The sequence below is a fragment of the Poromitra crassiceps genome, assembly GCF_964638095.1.
Source record: "Poromitra crassiceps genome assembly, chromosome: 13".
Taxonomy (NCBI): domain Eukaryota; kingdom Metazoa; phylum Chordata; class Actinopteri; order Beryciformes; family Melamphaidae; genus Poromitra; species Poromitra crassiceps.
Window position 1 is genome coordinate 49,265,863 of NC_139644.1, and position 17,283 is coordinate 49,283,145.

Below are 17,283 nucleotides of genomic sequence, written 5' to 3' on the forward strand. Positions count from 1 at the left end.
TGTAGTGATGTGTTAGACTAAATTTCAAACATGAAGACTATCTATCTGCAGCCAACGCCCAGTTTCAGGTTATATCACCCCTATGCTGTGCACACCCCCTTTCATTCAGGTTGTATAACCCATTCATTGCTAAGCACGCCCCTTTCATTCATGCTCTCTCCTTGTCCATTCAAGCCACTTCTTAACATGCAGTGGAATCCGTATTATAACCCGCTCCTAGCCGGTTGGCCTGCATGTTAAACAACAATTAGCCGGCCTACGCCCACTCCCGCGAGTCCGTATCATATTCATCTCGGTCCCCGGTGTAAGATCCGCATTCGCGCAAAAGCGGGTGCTGTTTAACTCTGGCAGCTCATGATCCAGATCATCTAGCTGGTATGTGAGTGGGCGCATGGTGGCACTTTACAAACCATTAATGTCCCATCATTATTTTCATGAATGGACGTAGCGTTAGTTACGTGGCTGGATTATTTGGAAGAGAGCCAATTTAGGTGAGTAAACAACTAAAAGTTGAATCCCCCATCTGCCAGTTTAAAAATGCAACAAGAGAGATGATAGCCTACTAGAGTTGTGCGATCTTGACCTCAGTCAGATCGTCAATCGCCACCCTTTGACATCGGCAATACATGATGTCATCGCGCAAGCACATGGCTATATATTATATGGATGTTAACGTCCATATTAATTAGCTTCAGCTGCGCTCTTGCTGTAGGCTACTTTGCTAACTTAGCATCGATGCTAGCGGGACTTACCCAGCTATCGTCATTGCCTGCTTTTACTGCTGCTTGCTGGTAATAATCCCATCATTCCCATGTCAGAAAAAGATTTGTCGCTAACGTTAGTCTCTTCTGAGAAGTTTTCTCGAGTTGGATGCAGCCAATTCTATTGTGTGAGGCAGCCATTTGAGGCAAGCAGTGTTGTGTGACTGTGCGTCCACACTGCGGAGAGGATAGGAGCTGACTGACTGATAGCCTATATCGAGACATATAGGCCTAGCCTAACTTTTGTGGGGAGAAATAAATTTAAAACTAGTCAGATATGACTTGAATGTCACTTGTAAAATAAATCACCCAGTGATTGACGACGGTGCGACCACTATTTTGACTGCGCTCATTTTTGGCACAATGCCAGGAATGGACCCTCTGTTAAAACAGCATGTTTTTGAATGGAGTTTGGTTACAAATTCGCTAAAGCCCCCCCCCCCGCTTCCCGCCCACTGGCAGAAAAAACGGCTCATATCCAGTTGTTTCTAAACAAAGACCCCTCATGTTGAAAAAGGTAAAACCGGAAAATATCCTGTTCTGGCTAGCCAGACATGATCCAGACTTCATGTTTAAAAGCCACTTCAGTCTCCCACACTTCCCCTCTCTGGCAATAGCCAATCAGCTCAAGCCATTAAATTTTTCGCTTTCCGCCGAGCCAACCACCTAAGCCTTTCAGCATATTAGAGGCCCCGTGTTTTACTCTCTTATGTGCTGTCCCCGCAGTTGCTGTGATCTTCATCGCTGAAGTAGTTGTTTTGCCCCACCTCCACCTCTGCCACCACCATCATGACTCCTGAAGAATTCCCTATGGAGGGATTCTGTATCCTATACATCACTGACGCGCTCCTCTCTCATCTCAATAGGAGCATCATTATCATGGAGTCATACGCCTAACTTAATTTGTCTATTTGTTCATTAAAGTTTTTGAACCTTCTTACTAGTCTCTCATGATTGAAACTCCTTTAAACTCTTTATTTAAATTTTTAATATCAGCGTTATTCAGCCTCGGTGAGTCAGCACCGGAAACCGGAAGTGTTAGTATGTTAGCACTGTAATACACTGTTTAAACTACAGGGCCCTACAAAAATTGTGACTTGGTGTATAGGTTTCAAAGTGCAATTTAACTCAATACTACTGCTAAATTCTCATATTCAGTGGCTTTTCTTACCTTGTCTCTGACCATTGTTGTTTTGGTAGTCACCTGGAATAAAATGCAGAATAAAATGCTTACAGATATTTAGCTGATTTATTGCTTTTATGTGGTATGTTTCTGAGTACATTCACAACACACAAGCCGTCTAATGCTTGTTTACTAAATAATGCTGAGGTCATACATTAAGTACGACAATATTGTAGAAAATGTCTGACCTTTCCGGAACTCAGGTTTCCATATGCGTTTCCCCTGCACACTTTTTTTCCCACAAGCTGTCAGCCTGCTGAACACTACCTCTCGAAACACAACACAGCCCCCCCCCCCCCCCCCCCCCCCGAACAATGAACTCTGACTGTTTCACACAACACTATGGACTCACTGTTTACATGCACTTCTGAACAGTCACTAACTCTGATGCCTTTATAGAATAATGTATTATTATTGTATGTATTTATTATTTGGGCCGATGCACTTTACCTGGTGTTGCACTGTACGTCTCAGGGAGATGCTTGTCTATATCTCGTTGTTGGAGCAATTTAACAATGACAATAAATATACTTGAACTTGAACTTGAACTTGAACTTTTTAGTACGAGCGAGAAGTCAGTGTCTTCATCTCTAATGAACACCTCAAAGAAATTTAGCATTTCTTCACAGCAAAGCGTTAATCCATCCTGTCGAGGAAATATTAAAGGGAAAGGGAGGGGCTTAGACTGGAAGCCATGATTAATCACAGTGGAAAGATGTGAATTTGCAGGAAAACATTTTCTATGACAGTACCCTCCTGCTTAAAAAAAAGTTTGGCTACTGCCATGACTGCTAGCTGTTGGCTAAATGATGGGTATGAGACTAGGTTGTTGTACATTTCAGAAAATGATCATTTACATGATTTCTTCAAAAATTGTTTCTGTGTTGTATTCCTCACTCTAATGATTATGCATGTAAATATACAGTACTTAAGTGATAATATTGCTATTGCTAAGTGTCCACATTAACTACAGTGCTGTCAGGGTTCTGCAATCAGGGTTCAAACTGAACGTCCGTGTAGTGAGATTGGCTGGGTTGAATTTACGCGTCCAAGTTGCAGTTGGGCTGTTCAAACCAGAAGCATGGGTTTAACCCTTTAATACACAACTGCGGTAAAAAACCCACAGGGTTTACATTTTCCATATACCGTATTTGCAAAATAATAATTTCATTATTCGGGGTTCAAGGTATTCTTCCTTAAGTAACTTGCTTTTTATCATCACAATACTTACTTTCATTTTCTCTTTCTTACTGAAAAAAATTATAATTTTTGTATCACTACCCCTTTCATACACAACTGGGGTCAAAAATGACCCCTATTCATTTCCTATGTAATTTCATGCTAGGCTGAGTGTTTCTTTGCCATATATTTGAAATAAATGTATTTTATAATGTAATGCATATATTCAAGAAATATGTCATCAGTGATGCGAAGTTGAGAAATTGTGCGCTGAGTGATGTCACTCGACCAATCCATGATGTGATCAGTGTTGGTCACTCGAGCAATTGTGATGTCATCATTGAGTGATGTCATCAGTGATGCGAAGTTGAGCAATTGTGCGCTGCGCATGCGAATAAGCAGGCAAGACCACGCGGCAGCCGAGTTGTGGGCAAGGAACACAAACATGCAGTTTTCATTTGTGACACATGTAGCGAAGTGATTTTGAAGTAATTGTGTTTACATTTTTTGTCACATTCACCACCATTCAGTATTACACTACAGTTACAGTGCAGGTACACTATAGTTCAATTTTAGTGTTATCGGTTATAGATTATGTGTAAACTTACTATGTTACATGTGACAATGTAACAAATAAAAAATATTTGAAATATGAAATAATGTTTCGTCCAAATCATTGCTAAAATATTTATTTTAACAAAATGATTATTAAAGTCTGTCATTGTCTTGTTTTTATACTTGCCTACATGGGTCGTTTTTGAGCCATGTGTAGAAACTTCATTAGTACCACAAAAACGTGCTTTTTTTTCATAAAGTAACAAAGTAAGCATGAAAATAATAAATAAATAACTATAAAGTTGTAATGAAAAATATGATATTTAATGAATACTTGGGACATTAAATAAATAGTAATAGTAAAATATATATAGCAAAGAAACCCTCAACCATGCATGAAATTATCCTCGGAAATGATGATGTTATGCATTAGAAGGTTAACTCACCCCCATTGTGAGGGGTGATACACACTGCAAATCTGATGAAAGTCAGTTGAATACAACCAAGTTGCGGGAGAAATTTTCTTTTTTTTATGAAGTACCAAAGCATGTGTGTGTGGATGGTCAAAAATATTTGTGTTTCTTATTTAAATGTGTATTCCTCGATGTTGAACCCCAGTTCACTCTGTATAGCTGTAAAAGCTAGCTAAAACCGTACCTCAGGGTCGATTTTTCCAATGTCCTGGACTCCGTCTGTGCAATGTCTGACTGCTGTGAGGAAGAAACAATCCTTCATTTTAACGGACTCTTTTGGTTTTGGCTTTGTGATCCTCTTATTTCATTCTTCATCCTTCTCCACCTCCTGTGGGAAAAATTAATTTTTTTAGCATAAAGGTCCTTCATGCTTATAGTAGTCGACATTGTTACCTGTGTTTTAAAGTACAGTACCATCATAATAAAACATGTTTTGGTGGACTTTGTGTAACCTGCATTGACATAATCTCAGCAAGGGAAAGATTCATATCGCTGTCTGCCCCCGTATTTGTTTGGTCCTCGGAGCCGCCTTTGGGCTCTATCGGCGAGCGCAACACTAATAGACGGCTTTCTGTGCAACGTCATCACATAGATGCGCGCGCATCACCGGGGTAGAAAGCCGCTCCACACATTAGACTGTAGCTCCACACAGGCACACACTCATTTGAGTTGACTGCCGCCTCGCCTGGAAAGCAGACGAGAGCAGTGAGGCGAGGTCTCAACAAGTCGAACACCCCCGCAGCACACTCACTGCTGCTTTTCTTCTTCTACAGTTTTGTTTAACAGCGGTTTGTAAACAAATTAAAACATGCATTAGTGCCACCCACACTCACAGCTCAAATTACCCAGCCCTTCAGATGTTATTTTATTGTTAATGTAGGCATTACAGGTGGTATTTATGTAAAATGTAGAGTGACAGCTTGGAATAGATATAAAATTGAAGTTTCTACACTTCACTGTGGGTTTGTGATGCACCTGTGTTGAACAAATGGGAGATCAGCTCGATGCGTTTCTCGTCATCCTCTGTCATCCGCAGTCGATCGCAGTTGGTGGGGAGCAACTGCGGCGCCTCGCTCCAAATCTGCGCCCGCCTCGCTCTCACGAGAGTCCCGTGGCTCACGCAGTCGGAGCAAGTCGGACAACTTTTCTAACCATCATGCAACGGGGCAAGCAAGGCGCTGGTCGAATCTGCGCAGAACCTGCTCATCTCACGTCATCACGTCAGACAGATTGAGACAGACATGACAAGGAGTCTACAATTGCTTTTACCCCTGTGATGCGTGCGCACCCACTAATGTTTGTATACAAGAAACCCGTCTATAGTGGGCGTGTTGCCCCGCTGTGCTTGGCGTCACCTCGGTGCAAACCTCCATATAGGTGTGTTTATGTCCAAAAGTATTCACAGGTGTGATGATGTCCATCCCCCTTAAAAGCCACAGCGTCAAGTCTGTGACAGCCTGGCGGATGAGACGCAGCTTCCAACAGTGCAGGGTGCTTTTACTGAGACATGCAGCAAGGGGAATTAGAGATAAGAAAGGCAGACTTGATACATGACAAGTAGGCCAATAGTTTAATACACATGTAAAAATAAGATTTTTTTTTAATAGGGTACGGCTGTGTGAGAATTTAATTCTAGTCTATTTCAATAGCCCATATCAGAATCGTCCACTCAGGTTAAGCTGTTGACTCTGAAGTTGAGGAGATATTAATGTCCTCGATCACAATTAAAGGTAAAATTAGCTAACTTTATCACATTTTGTCTAAAGGAGGTCATTCATCTTTCCAAACTCTATTAAACATTCAGCATACAACAACAAGTGGAGGGAAGGGAGGCGGGATTTGTTGATACTCAGTGTACTGTTAAGTTTGTAGCATCATCTAAATGTGTCATCGTTGTTTATTGTATACTTTTTAAAATAGACAAGGCTAGGTCAAAACCTAACATATGGCCGGCGCGGGAAAGCGTTGATGAGCCTGTTGTTGTAGCAGGCAGCAGTGTTTTTGCTATTTTGCTAAATATATAATTCGGGATTCTCCTTTTCTTTTTTTTGTGCTGCAGATTTCTACTTCTACTTCAAATAACTTAAAATACACGTGTAGATTACTGTCAAAAGTGCTACAACTGGCAATTGTCAGACCATACATTTTACATTCATCTTATTTTGAAAAAACATTGACAGGAAGTCTTGTCTTGAGACCAGCTACTACCATTAAGATACTGAGAAGAACATTATTGTCATACAGAAACATCATTTGTATTGTATAGCTTCGTTTAAATGCTTAGTTTATTGTTTCTAATTTCTCAGTGGCTTCTGTGTGTAGGCTACTTCTGCAGAATCATTCTTTTACTTTAAAAATCATCCACCTGAAGTCTTATATTCGCTAGTAAAACATAGCTTGACACTGGTTCAGTGGTTGCTGTAAACATCTCAGCATCGTTCAGCAGCATGTTGAAACGTTGTTTCTCTGCTCTCTGGCCTGCTGTTTACAGTACACTCCTGCATCGGACAGACAGACAGCGCCGTTTACATGACTCGGTGGCTGTCATGCGCACACGCACTTACATGGTATTTACTCGTTAGCTTAGCTGTCCAGTTAGCTTCTCTGTCTGTTTTCCAGCACTCTCTTCACTGGTGGTAGCTCAAACAATGATATGCGGTAGGAAATGGGCGAGAGTAGAAAGCCCTTTGATGTAGCGGGGAAAGCCGTCCTTCTTGTTTTGGGTCTGTTGCTAGGCAGAGCGAAACGGTTTACGGCAGCTGTAAACAGTTGCTAGACAGAGCGAAATGGTAGCAACAGACCCAAAACAGCTGTCCTCGCTACTTTCTGCTCTGGCGAACATCTCTCGTTATATTCTAACAGTTTGTTTGAAAGTAATTTTGTGGTTATGGCCGAAGTGGCTGCCGCAAACTGTTTCATTTCACTTCCTGATCTGCACCGGCCCGCAGATAGACTAATCATCAAGACAACACTGGCCGATTCACTTCGGCTTTCAAGCGAGACTACTCGCCGTTGGTCTCGTCTAATATTAGAGGTAAGATGTGAGGCATCAATATTAAATTTAGACTGTTTAATAACAATCGAAAATCTTGCTCGTAGCTGCTTTAAATATTTTTAAGGCAGCGATCTCTCCCAGCTAAGGCTGCTGCCGGTTGCCAGGCATTTGTGATTGGCTTAGAGTACCGTGGGAAAAATAATAATAATATGACAATTGAAATAACCTGTTGTACAGCACGATCACCATTCCGGATCAGATAAAGATGTAGCGTGAGGTGTCGTTTTTCATTGTTCTGATAGATCAAGACGTTGCAGTGCACGTTGGCGCTTTTTTTCCATGGTATCAGGCCTCCCCATCGACTGAAGGTTGGCTGGGATAACTTGATGTGGAATGGTGTGACCTCAGACACTTTTTCCACATCTACATCTCCATCATTATCTATGTGTAGAACTGCAAACTCTTCCGAAATTGGAGGGTTGTGACCTGCACAAGACACAATCACACTTAGTGATTAGAATAGCACTGCATCAATGTATTTATAAAGATGCTGTAAAACACAAATGTATTTATTTTATTATATCTATGTCCACTTACCTAAACAGATCCAGTGTGGCAGATGTGCTTCATCTAACTTTCCAGCAATGACTGTGATGTCCAGTAGGGGGCCCCCTGGTGTGTAGTCTAAGCATTCCAGCCTCTCCATGTGTTCCTCCCAAGAGATAAACTGGTACTTGATGCTGACGTTTTCCTGACAAACCCAACGTAGGCCAGACAAACTGCATTCAAAGCGACCTGCTGTAGACTGTAGGCTGAGGTTGTCAAAGGGAAAGACATGAGTTTGGATGTCACGGCACTGAAATACTGTATTAGATTAAGGGCCATAGTACACACACAGGAGTAAAAAGTAAACTGAAACTAAATCTGCCTTGTTTTTATTTGGCACAAAATGCAATTTCACCAAAATCCAGTACAGCACTGACAGAGAGAAACAGAATTGATTTCAGTTTTCCTTCTGTGAGAAAATTAGCAGGATTTATACTTAATTTCTATGTGCTGTGATATATTACTGAACATGTTTACCTATAGATTTGGACTCCTTTCTCTCTGGTGACTTCCGGTTCAAGTTCACTCCAGTCACTGGAGTCCTGTGTCAGAGACAATACATTTTGATAATCAGTGGAGTTATTGTTGTTGGATCAACAATTTTGTAAAATTAAAAACAAACAAAAAACAAAAACAAAAAAACATTACCATAACACCGCCACACGAGGTACAGCTTCTTGAAGGCCCTTGATAAGACATAGTAAGCAAATTAACATGTTATGAAATAAATGATAATTGGACATCAGTAATGTTGCATATTTTTCTGGTGTAGAGCCACACTTTTACAGCATTGCTTCATTATGAGAGTAATAAATAAAAATCATATATGCATTTTGTATTATGTTGCCTACAATTAGTATTTTTGCACTTTACCTATTCTATTTGTGCACTTTGCTCTCCCGCCTGTGAGGCACTTTGGTTCGGCTGCCGCTGTATGTAAATGTGCTATATAAATAAAGTTGACTTGACTTGACTTGACTAATAGCTGAGTCAAGTTGAACTTGAGAAATGTCCTCAGGTAGTGTTGATGTTGCATGTTTTGACTGCTAAATCCCAAATAAATTGTTGAAATTCGAATTATGTGCATGTGTGGTTTTGTCAACTATGGTGCTGTCTCCTAATAGCAAGCTGTACTGGTCAAGTAGCTCACGAGCTTGTTAGCTCGTGAGCTACCAACTTTCTTCTTCTCCTTCGATAAAGACAACCGCGAATGTAGGGTACATTCGCTGTTCTGTGCATTGTATTTTATATTTGTTCATATATTTGTATTTTATAGTGCAGTGGTTCTCAAATGGGGGTCCGTGGCACTTTGCCAGGGGGTCCGCGAAAAGTTTTCAGGAGAATAAAAATATACACTTTTTTTTGTGTGCAAAAGCTTCATAGTTCAACGAAAATATTGTATGCTTTAAATCTAAAATGGTTCATGGATTACATTATAACAAACCTATCAATTTAAAAGTCAAGCACGTTACTGTGGAAACAATTAAGCTTAGCTCAAAATCACAAACCAGAATGAGGGGGTGCCCAGTATATTTTCTATCTTGTAAGGGGTCCTTGGCTGAAAAACATTTGAGAACTTCTGTTATAGTGGACATAGTGAATCAAATTAACATTTGAGGAAAGTCCTTTTTTCGACGTTTTGCTGAGCCCTCCTCACTCCAAGCACCTCATCTCTAGATTTGTGTGTCTGACAACTGCAATACGGCCTCTACTGAGAGGATTGGAGAAGCATGGCAGGAGGAACTTTGTACTGATTTATCTGACATTATATCGGAAAGGAGTCTGTCGGTTGTACAACTCTGCTCAGTTAATAGTAGACATCAGCTGATCCAATTTAAATTCGCTCACCGTCTCCACTACTCCAAGCAGAAATTACACAGGATCTTCCCTACTATCTTACCACTGTGTGAAAGGTGTCAAGTGTATGAGGGCACACTATCTCATGGTTCTGCCCTTCACTAACGGGATTCTAGGGCAAAATATTTAATTGGTACTCTAAGGCCTACGAAGTAACCCTTCAGCCAGAGGCAGAACTCGCCATCTTCAGCTGGTCGATGGAGAGACTTAGGTTCCTGAGGACCAACTCACTTAAGAAATTCTCAGCTATTTGGGAACCATTTCTGGTTTCTCATGGACCCCCTGTGTGGAATCCCGGGCACAATACCTCTTACAAGCTTATAAGCACCTTACGCGACTGGTAGCAGGACGTGATACTGAATGTCGATAATGTGTTTTTCTCTCGTATTTTTTTCTTTTCTTTTGTTTTCCTGTGTCTGAGCTTGTTTGTTTGTCTTGTTTGTATGTTGTTCAAAAAGTTGAGAATTCAGACTGGTACAAAATGTGGTGCTACCTGACCCCGTCCCGGGAGGTAATCACCGCCCCCTCGCCGTTCGGGGGTTGCCATCTCCACAGGTGAGTGAAAGTTTCCCCCCTCTCTCACTGCTGCTGGACCTGGTTGCTGGCATGGCAGCCAGGCTGGCCTGCTGCCGGCTTGGCCTTGGGCCAGCAACAACAATAACAACAACAACAAATAATCCTGTCCTCCACTCTCTCCACTGGCTCCCCATCGAAGAACGCAACAACTTCAAATTACTCCTCCTCACCTTCAAAGACCTCCACAGCCTGGCCCCCCCTTATCTGACTGACCTCCTCCTCCCCCATCGCCCCTCCCAAACCCTCCGAACCTCTTCCACTGCTACCCTCACCATCCCACCATCCAAACTCAAAGGCTTTGGAGACTGAGCAATCTCGAGAGCAGCAACCAGACTTTGGAACTCCCTCCCCCAGCCTGTCAGGCACTCACCCTCGCTCTCCACTTTCAAATCCCAACTAAAAACCTACCTGTTATCCCAAGCCTACAACCCCCCCTACCCTTAACCACCTCCTCCACCCTTAACCACCTCCCCTACCCTTAACCACCTCCTCCACCCTTAACCACCTCCCCTACCCTTAACCACCTCCCCTACCCTTAACCACCTCCTCCACCCTTAACCACCTCCCCTACCCTTAACCACCTCCTCCACCCTTAACCACCTCCCCTACCCTTAACCACCTCCCCTACCCTTAACCACCTCCTCCACCCTTAACCACCTCCCCTACCCTTAACCACCTCCTCCACCCTTAACCACCTCCTCCACCCTTAACCACCTCACCTACCCTTAACCACCTCCTCCACCCTTAACCACCTCCTCCACCCTTAACCACCTCCCCTACCCTTAACCACCTCCTCCACCCTTGCCACCCCTTCCCTCTCTCCCCTGTCCCTCCCTCACGCGTCCTCCCTCTCCTCTGTTTTCCAAATATCGCTGATTAGACTTGTTAATTATTTGTATCTGTTGCCTGTTGCTCATTTGTTACTTTTGCTATTGTTATTTGTATCTGTTGCCTGTTGCTAGTTTCTATTTTTCTTGTTTTCTGTGGACTCCTATTGTAAGCTTGTAATTGAAAAGTGCTATAAAAATAAACTAAAATAATAATACATTATTATTATTTTGTATTAGGGGTTCAAGGGGCTGGAAACCCTATTGTATTTGCTGTTTATTCTTATTCTTTTTCTTCTTCCGTAAAACTGTATACACGTCAGAAACCCTAAGGCCCACAGTAACCAAACTTTGCACATAGGCTGGAAATGTCACCCACTACCCATTTCACATTTTAAAATGATGTAGTCCCACGGAGGAGAGAGAGCAGAGATCCAGGCTAACCTCCCAGATCTCCCTTGGGGCCCTGGGCCCAGCCCTACAGAGAACCCTTCCAGCAGAATGTGACTGGAAATGGTGCTCGCAATGGTGCTCACATGCACCTGGAGGTCAGTAGTCGACCTGGGTGACTGCAGAGACCTGAAATTTGGCCCAATGACAGATATACAAGCCTGTTCGGGGGCAATACCAGGCTTGAACCCCTGGTATTGCCGCTTGCAGCTAAATTTATTATGTTCCTTCTTAAACTCTATACACCTCAGAAACCCTGAGGCCCACGGTAACCAAACTTTGCACATAGGTTGGAAATAGGGATGTCACGATACCAGAAATGTAGTAGTCGATGCCGATACCAGTGAAATTCCACGATACTCGATTCTTTTCGATACCACGGTAAAAATAAAAACAAAGCGATAAATCCCATGTAGTTCAACATACACTCCTTTATTAGAACCATTTCTTCAGTATTTAAAACAAACAATATTGCTTCTCTTTGAAAATGCTGGGTGATGAGGTTTCTAGTTTCAGTGTAGAGTTTGGGGATCTCTGTGTACATGAAGTAATTCCTACATGGTAGCTCATATCTGGGGTTGAACTTTTCAAGCATTTTCTGGAATCCATGCTTTTCTACGGTGTAGATAGGAACTTTGTCCATGCATATGAATTCAGCAACTGTCCTATCTAATTTCCTTGCTTCATGTGAGTCATGGTCATATTTTTTGAGCTTCAGAAAAGCCTCCGTTTATTGTTGGCTGTTGCTGCTGCTGTCGCTGTTGCTGGCTTTGCCCTGGCCCGGCCCTGTCCTCCTGGTCCAAGTCCTCCTCTGGCTCATACTGTGAAAGAAAATATATATTTAATTTAGTAGGTACAGCTTAATGACTATAAACACAACACACACACACACACACACACACACACACACACACACAGTGCAAGCAGTAGTTTACTGATATGGAGTGGTCGTGACATTTAAAATGTTTTTTTAATAGTTTTTTTTGACAGAGTGAACGGTAGCCTATTACAACCGCACACACACACACACACACACACACACACCTAAACAGCAATGCCAGCCTTCCTTCTCAAACAAAACGTTTGATAACTTATTATTTCAGGGTTGTTTAACGTTACCTTAGGTAATGTTATTAATAGATGGGCAATGACAACACGTTAACACGTTGTCAAGTTACGTTACGTTGAAATGAAATGCACTCACCTTGAAATCTTATTATTTCAGGGTTGTTTAACGTTACCTTAGGTAACGTTATTAATAGATGGGCAATGACAACACGTGTTAACAACACGTTGTCAAGTTACGTTACGTTGAAATGAAACGCACTCACCTTGAAATCTTTGTAGAGGTCTGGATGTCGGTCTTTTAGATTCTTTGCTAAGTTGGATGTGTTCCCCCCTTTCGTCTGGAAACTGCGCCGGCAGCGTTTGCATACAGGTTTATCGGTTCAATTATTAATCCATGCTCATCAGCCTCGAATCCAAAGTACTTCCATACCAGACTTTTGGTGTTTTTCTTGCCAACTAATGGAGGGGCAGCTGTCGCTGCAGTTGTTGAAGAAGCAGATGCGGGTGCCTCCGCCATGTTGCATGTTGTTCTCCTGTGTGTAGTGTGTGGGTATGTAGTCACGTGTTCACTGCGAGTCTTTAAAAAAAAAAAAAAGGTTGCCAGATAACTGCTGATTTACAGCCCAAAAACAACACAAATGAAGCAACCAGATTTGCCTCCTCGGTTCCCGTCGGTACTTTGGGTATTGGAGGAAAGCGAGTACCGTCACGTTTTCAGAATGTTGGTATCGACTTGGCACCGAAGTATCGGTTCTCATGACATCCCTAGTTGGAAATGTCACTCACTACTCAGAAACAAAAAAAATACCCCAATCTACCAATCTTTAGCGATATAACAGCCCATTTCACAATTTGAAATGATCTAGTCCCACGGAGGAGAGAGAGCAGAGATCCAGGCTAACCCCCAGATCTCCCTTGGGGCCCTGTGGGCCAGCCCTACAGAGAGCCCTTCCTGCAGAATGTGACTGGACGGTTACTGTTGATGCTGGGTGATAAAGAGTTGTCCATGCCTCCCTACAATATTGAAACTCAGGCTCACAGACGAGCCGTTCTGGCTGAGCTAGACAGAGTCAAACCACCTCAGAACCTGTGGGGATACAAGGCGGTTAATGCAGGGAAGGCTATGTTCTTGTTGTATGCACTGAAGGGCTCTCCTCATCTCACACTCTTCTACTTGTATCTGTTTGTATCTGATGTGACATCACTCGTCCAATTGTGGTTTTTGGTTACACTCTGCAATAGGCTAGTTGCACAAGCGATTAGACGAACTTCCGGGTTTCTTGCCAACTCGGCGAGCCAGTTTCCGCTTTATCGGCTTCCTCTCCTTACCGGCCCGGTCGCTGTGCTAGTCGCTGTGTTTATCAAACTTATCTCTAACTATCTGGTTTTTCGACACTATTTCTGGAACTGATTACTGAATTTGGATTACGGACTTGGCTGAATGGATATTTGATTTGACCGCTGCCTGGACACGGACACAAATTTAATGATTGCGGACGTGTATGACGTTTAAGCTGGTTAAACTAACTAACGTTAGCTAACGAACCCTTAGCTAGAAGCTAGCAAAACACTGAGAACTCCGAATGACAATAACAAGACAAGATGAGTGCTGTGAGGAATAAGAAATATAATGTACGAGATGTGCACAAGTTACAAAGAGGTATGGGTGGCTCTAATGAGCACTGCTGTGTGCCACTTTGCTCAGCTTCAAGTCGCTATAACAGTAGGATGAGCTTCCACTGCTTCCCAAAAAATATTATTAAAATATTGACCAAAATCATCTTATTGTTGTCATAGGTATTGTGACATCATTCTAAAATGGATCCTGCCAATCTTGAACATATCCCAGGCTATGATAATCCCCCCAAGAGAAATCCAGTTTGCCTTTATGGGAAGAAAAATAATTCACTTTTTGTGTTTTCTACTGTACTTTTTACTGTACACTGGCATTTGAGGGGTTAAAATTCTGAGTAGGTATGACATGTTGGTATGAGGTATTAGGATGAAGTTAACAAACTTAACAAAAGCAAAGCATCAGCAAGGCACGCAGCTTGAATCTAAACACTACTTATTATTATTATGTTATATGTATAACTTGAATCCCTCTCGCTTGCTTATGGGAGCGGGGGAACAGGCATTAACGATACGATGGACATCGTTTACGTTTATTTTAGGCAGATCTTGGAGACATCTCGTAAAAATTGTCATTTTTGAAGCAATTCGGTGGTAGAGAAGATGTTCGTTCTAACCTATGGTTCCAACACTGTTAGCTTTAAACTAACGTTAACGTTAGCTTTAGCTAACGTAATAGCATCTTAAGCTTCATACAAGTCCGCAATCCGTAAAAATTCAAGTCTGTGTCCAGGCGGCGGTCAAATCAAATATCGATTCAGCCAAGTCCGTCATAAAAATTCAGTAATCAGTTCCAGAAATAGTGTAGAAAAACCAGATAGTCAGAGATAAGTTACATACACACAGCGACCGGGCTAAAGCGGAAGCTGGCTAGCCGGTTTGAACCGGAAGTTCATCCTTTCAGTTGTGCACAGAGGCTATTGTGACATCACTGATGATATCATAGACATTGTGACATCAGTGTGATGTCATCAGTGAGTGATGTCATAGGTGATTGGTGTTGATGTCATAGGCATTCTGACATCGTCAGGCTTGAACCCCTGGTATTGCCGCTTGCAGCTATGTTTATTATTAGGGGTCCAAGCACGAAGTGCGTGGATCCCTATTGTATCTGTTCCGTTTATTAGGGGTCCAAGCACGAAGTGCGTGGATCCCTATTGTATCTGTTCCGTTTATTATTATTATTATTATTCCGCCCTAAAACAGCATGCACGTCAAAAACTGTAAGGGCTACAGTAGCCAGACCTTGCACATAGGTTGGAAATGTGCCTCAGAGACAAAAAATTTGCCATATTGGCCAGATGGTGGCGCTATAACAGACCCTTTTGCGTATTGACCCATAACTGCTGAACCGTGAGGCGTAGAATCAAAATTCCACATCTGCTGGATTCCCTGGATCAATACGCATCTATCCATATAGACCACGCCCATTTAAGTCTGCTAGATTTTCCGCCATATTGGACTTTCTCAAAAAAAAAAAAAACGAACTCGTCCCAGGCCATTTGCCCGAATAAGCCCAAACTTTTTGTGTGTCATCTCTGGACTTCCCTGATCTAAAATTGTATAAAGAATTTGGATACGTGCAACCGTCTTGAAATGATAAATGTTTAAACTTTTGATAAACAAACTCGTCCTAGGCCATTTGCCCGAATGAGCCCAAACTTTTTCTGTGTCATCTCTGGACTTCCCTGATCTAAAGACTTACAAAGAATTTGGATACGTGAAACCGTCTTGAAATGATAAATGTTTAAACTTTGACACTATGTCATCACCGATGACTGTCTTGTGACATCACTGATGATGTCATCTATGATGTCATCTATGATGTCATCCTTCCTCTACATAACATCGCGCACACACACACACACATGCACACACACACACACACACACACACACACACACACACACGCACACACATATACACCTATACACACACACACACACGCCACACACACACACACACACATACACACACACACACACACACACACACACACACACACACATACACACATACACACACACACACACACACACACACACATATACTCACACATATACACACACATATATACACACACACATATACACACTTACACACATATACACTAACACTACTATTACTACTGCTACTACTGCTTGAACCCGGTCAGGTCACCAAATCTCAACCAAACTTTGTGCACTTGTTCACATACCAACTCTGACTAAATGTGCAATTCAGTGTCTATATTATCTGACATACACCCCCCAAGTCACCGGAAGCTTGGACCCCGCATCGCCGCTTGCGGCTATATTTAGGGGTCCAAGCACGAAGTGCGTGGATCCCTATTGTATCTGTTCCGTTTATCATTAGGGGTCCAAGCACGAAGTGCGTGGATCCCTATTGTATCTGTTAGGGGTCCAAGCACGAAGTGCGTGGATCCCTATTGTATCTGTTCCGTTTATTATTATTAGGGGTCCAAGCACGAAGTGCGTGGATCCCTATTGTATCTGTTCCGTTTATTATTATTATTATTATTATTATTGTGCTTGCTGACAAGCAAGGCACAATCTTGAAATCCCACATACTTAATATTCTTATTATTCCATCCACCAAAAAGTTTGTCGCGTAATAACTCCCTCAATTTTTGCGCCACATAGACATGCCAGATCTCAAAATGACCGGCTCATTGAGGACATGTATGCTATGACTTTGCTAAGGGTTTGTGAAAGCGATTTGGCCGCAATTCGCCATTAAGCGCCATTTTTTTCCCCATTGACTTGCATGGGGTTTGGAAAAATCTTGCAAAATCTTGCAGTAAATTAGGTGTAATTCAGAAACCATAACAGCTAGAGCTACGACACTTGGTAGGGAGGTGCACTGAGGGGTCTTTTACTATCCCCGAAAGAATTGCATCAATTGACCAGATGGTGGCGCTATAACAGCCCTCCTTACCTTTTGGTCCATAACTTTTGAACCGTAGGGTTTATCATCAAAATAATTTTTTCCCTGGATTCCTTGGGTCCTCCCGCATCTACTCAACTAGGCCACGCCCATTTCCGTCTGACTAGATTTTCTGCCATTTTGCATTTTGTCCAAAACAGTTTTTTTGCCATTTCTCCTTGAAATTTTGTCCAAT

General features: G+C 42.3%; 1 protein-coding gene across 1 annotated transcript; it reads right to left on the reverse strand.

The window, feature by feature from the left end:
* Nucleotides 1-1,468: 1,468 nt before the first annotated feature.
* Nucleotides 1,469-8,434, reverse strand: LOC310788618 (NACHT, LRR and PYD domains-containing protein 1 homolog; the record flags this gene model as incomplete). The annotated part of the gene is made up of 6 exons (XM_083650144.1): nucleotides 8,401-8,434; nucleotides 8,230-8,294; nucleotides 7,744-7,958; nucleotides 7,393-7,632; nucleotides 1,933-1,965; nucleotides 1,469-1,557 (listed from the first exon to the last, which is right to left on the reverse strand). The coding sequence occupies exons 1-6, from the start codon at nucleotides 8,401-8,403 to the stop codon at nucleotides 1,469-1,471; spliced, it is 645 nt and encodes a 214-aa protein (XP_083506270.1). The 5' UTR covers nucleotides 8,404-8,434.
* Nucleotides 8,435-17,283: the final 8,849 nt, after the last annotated feature.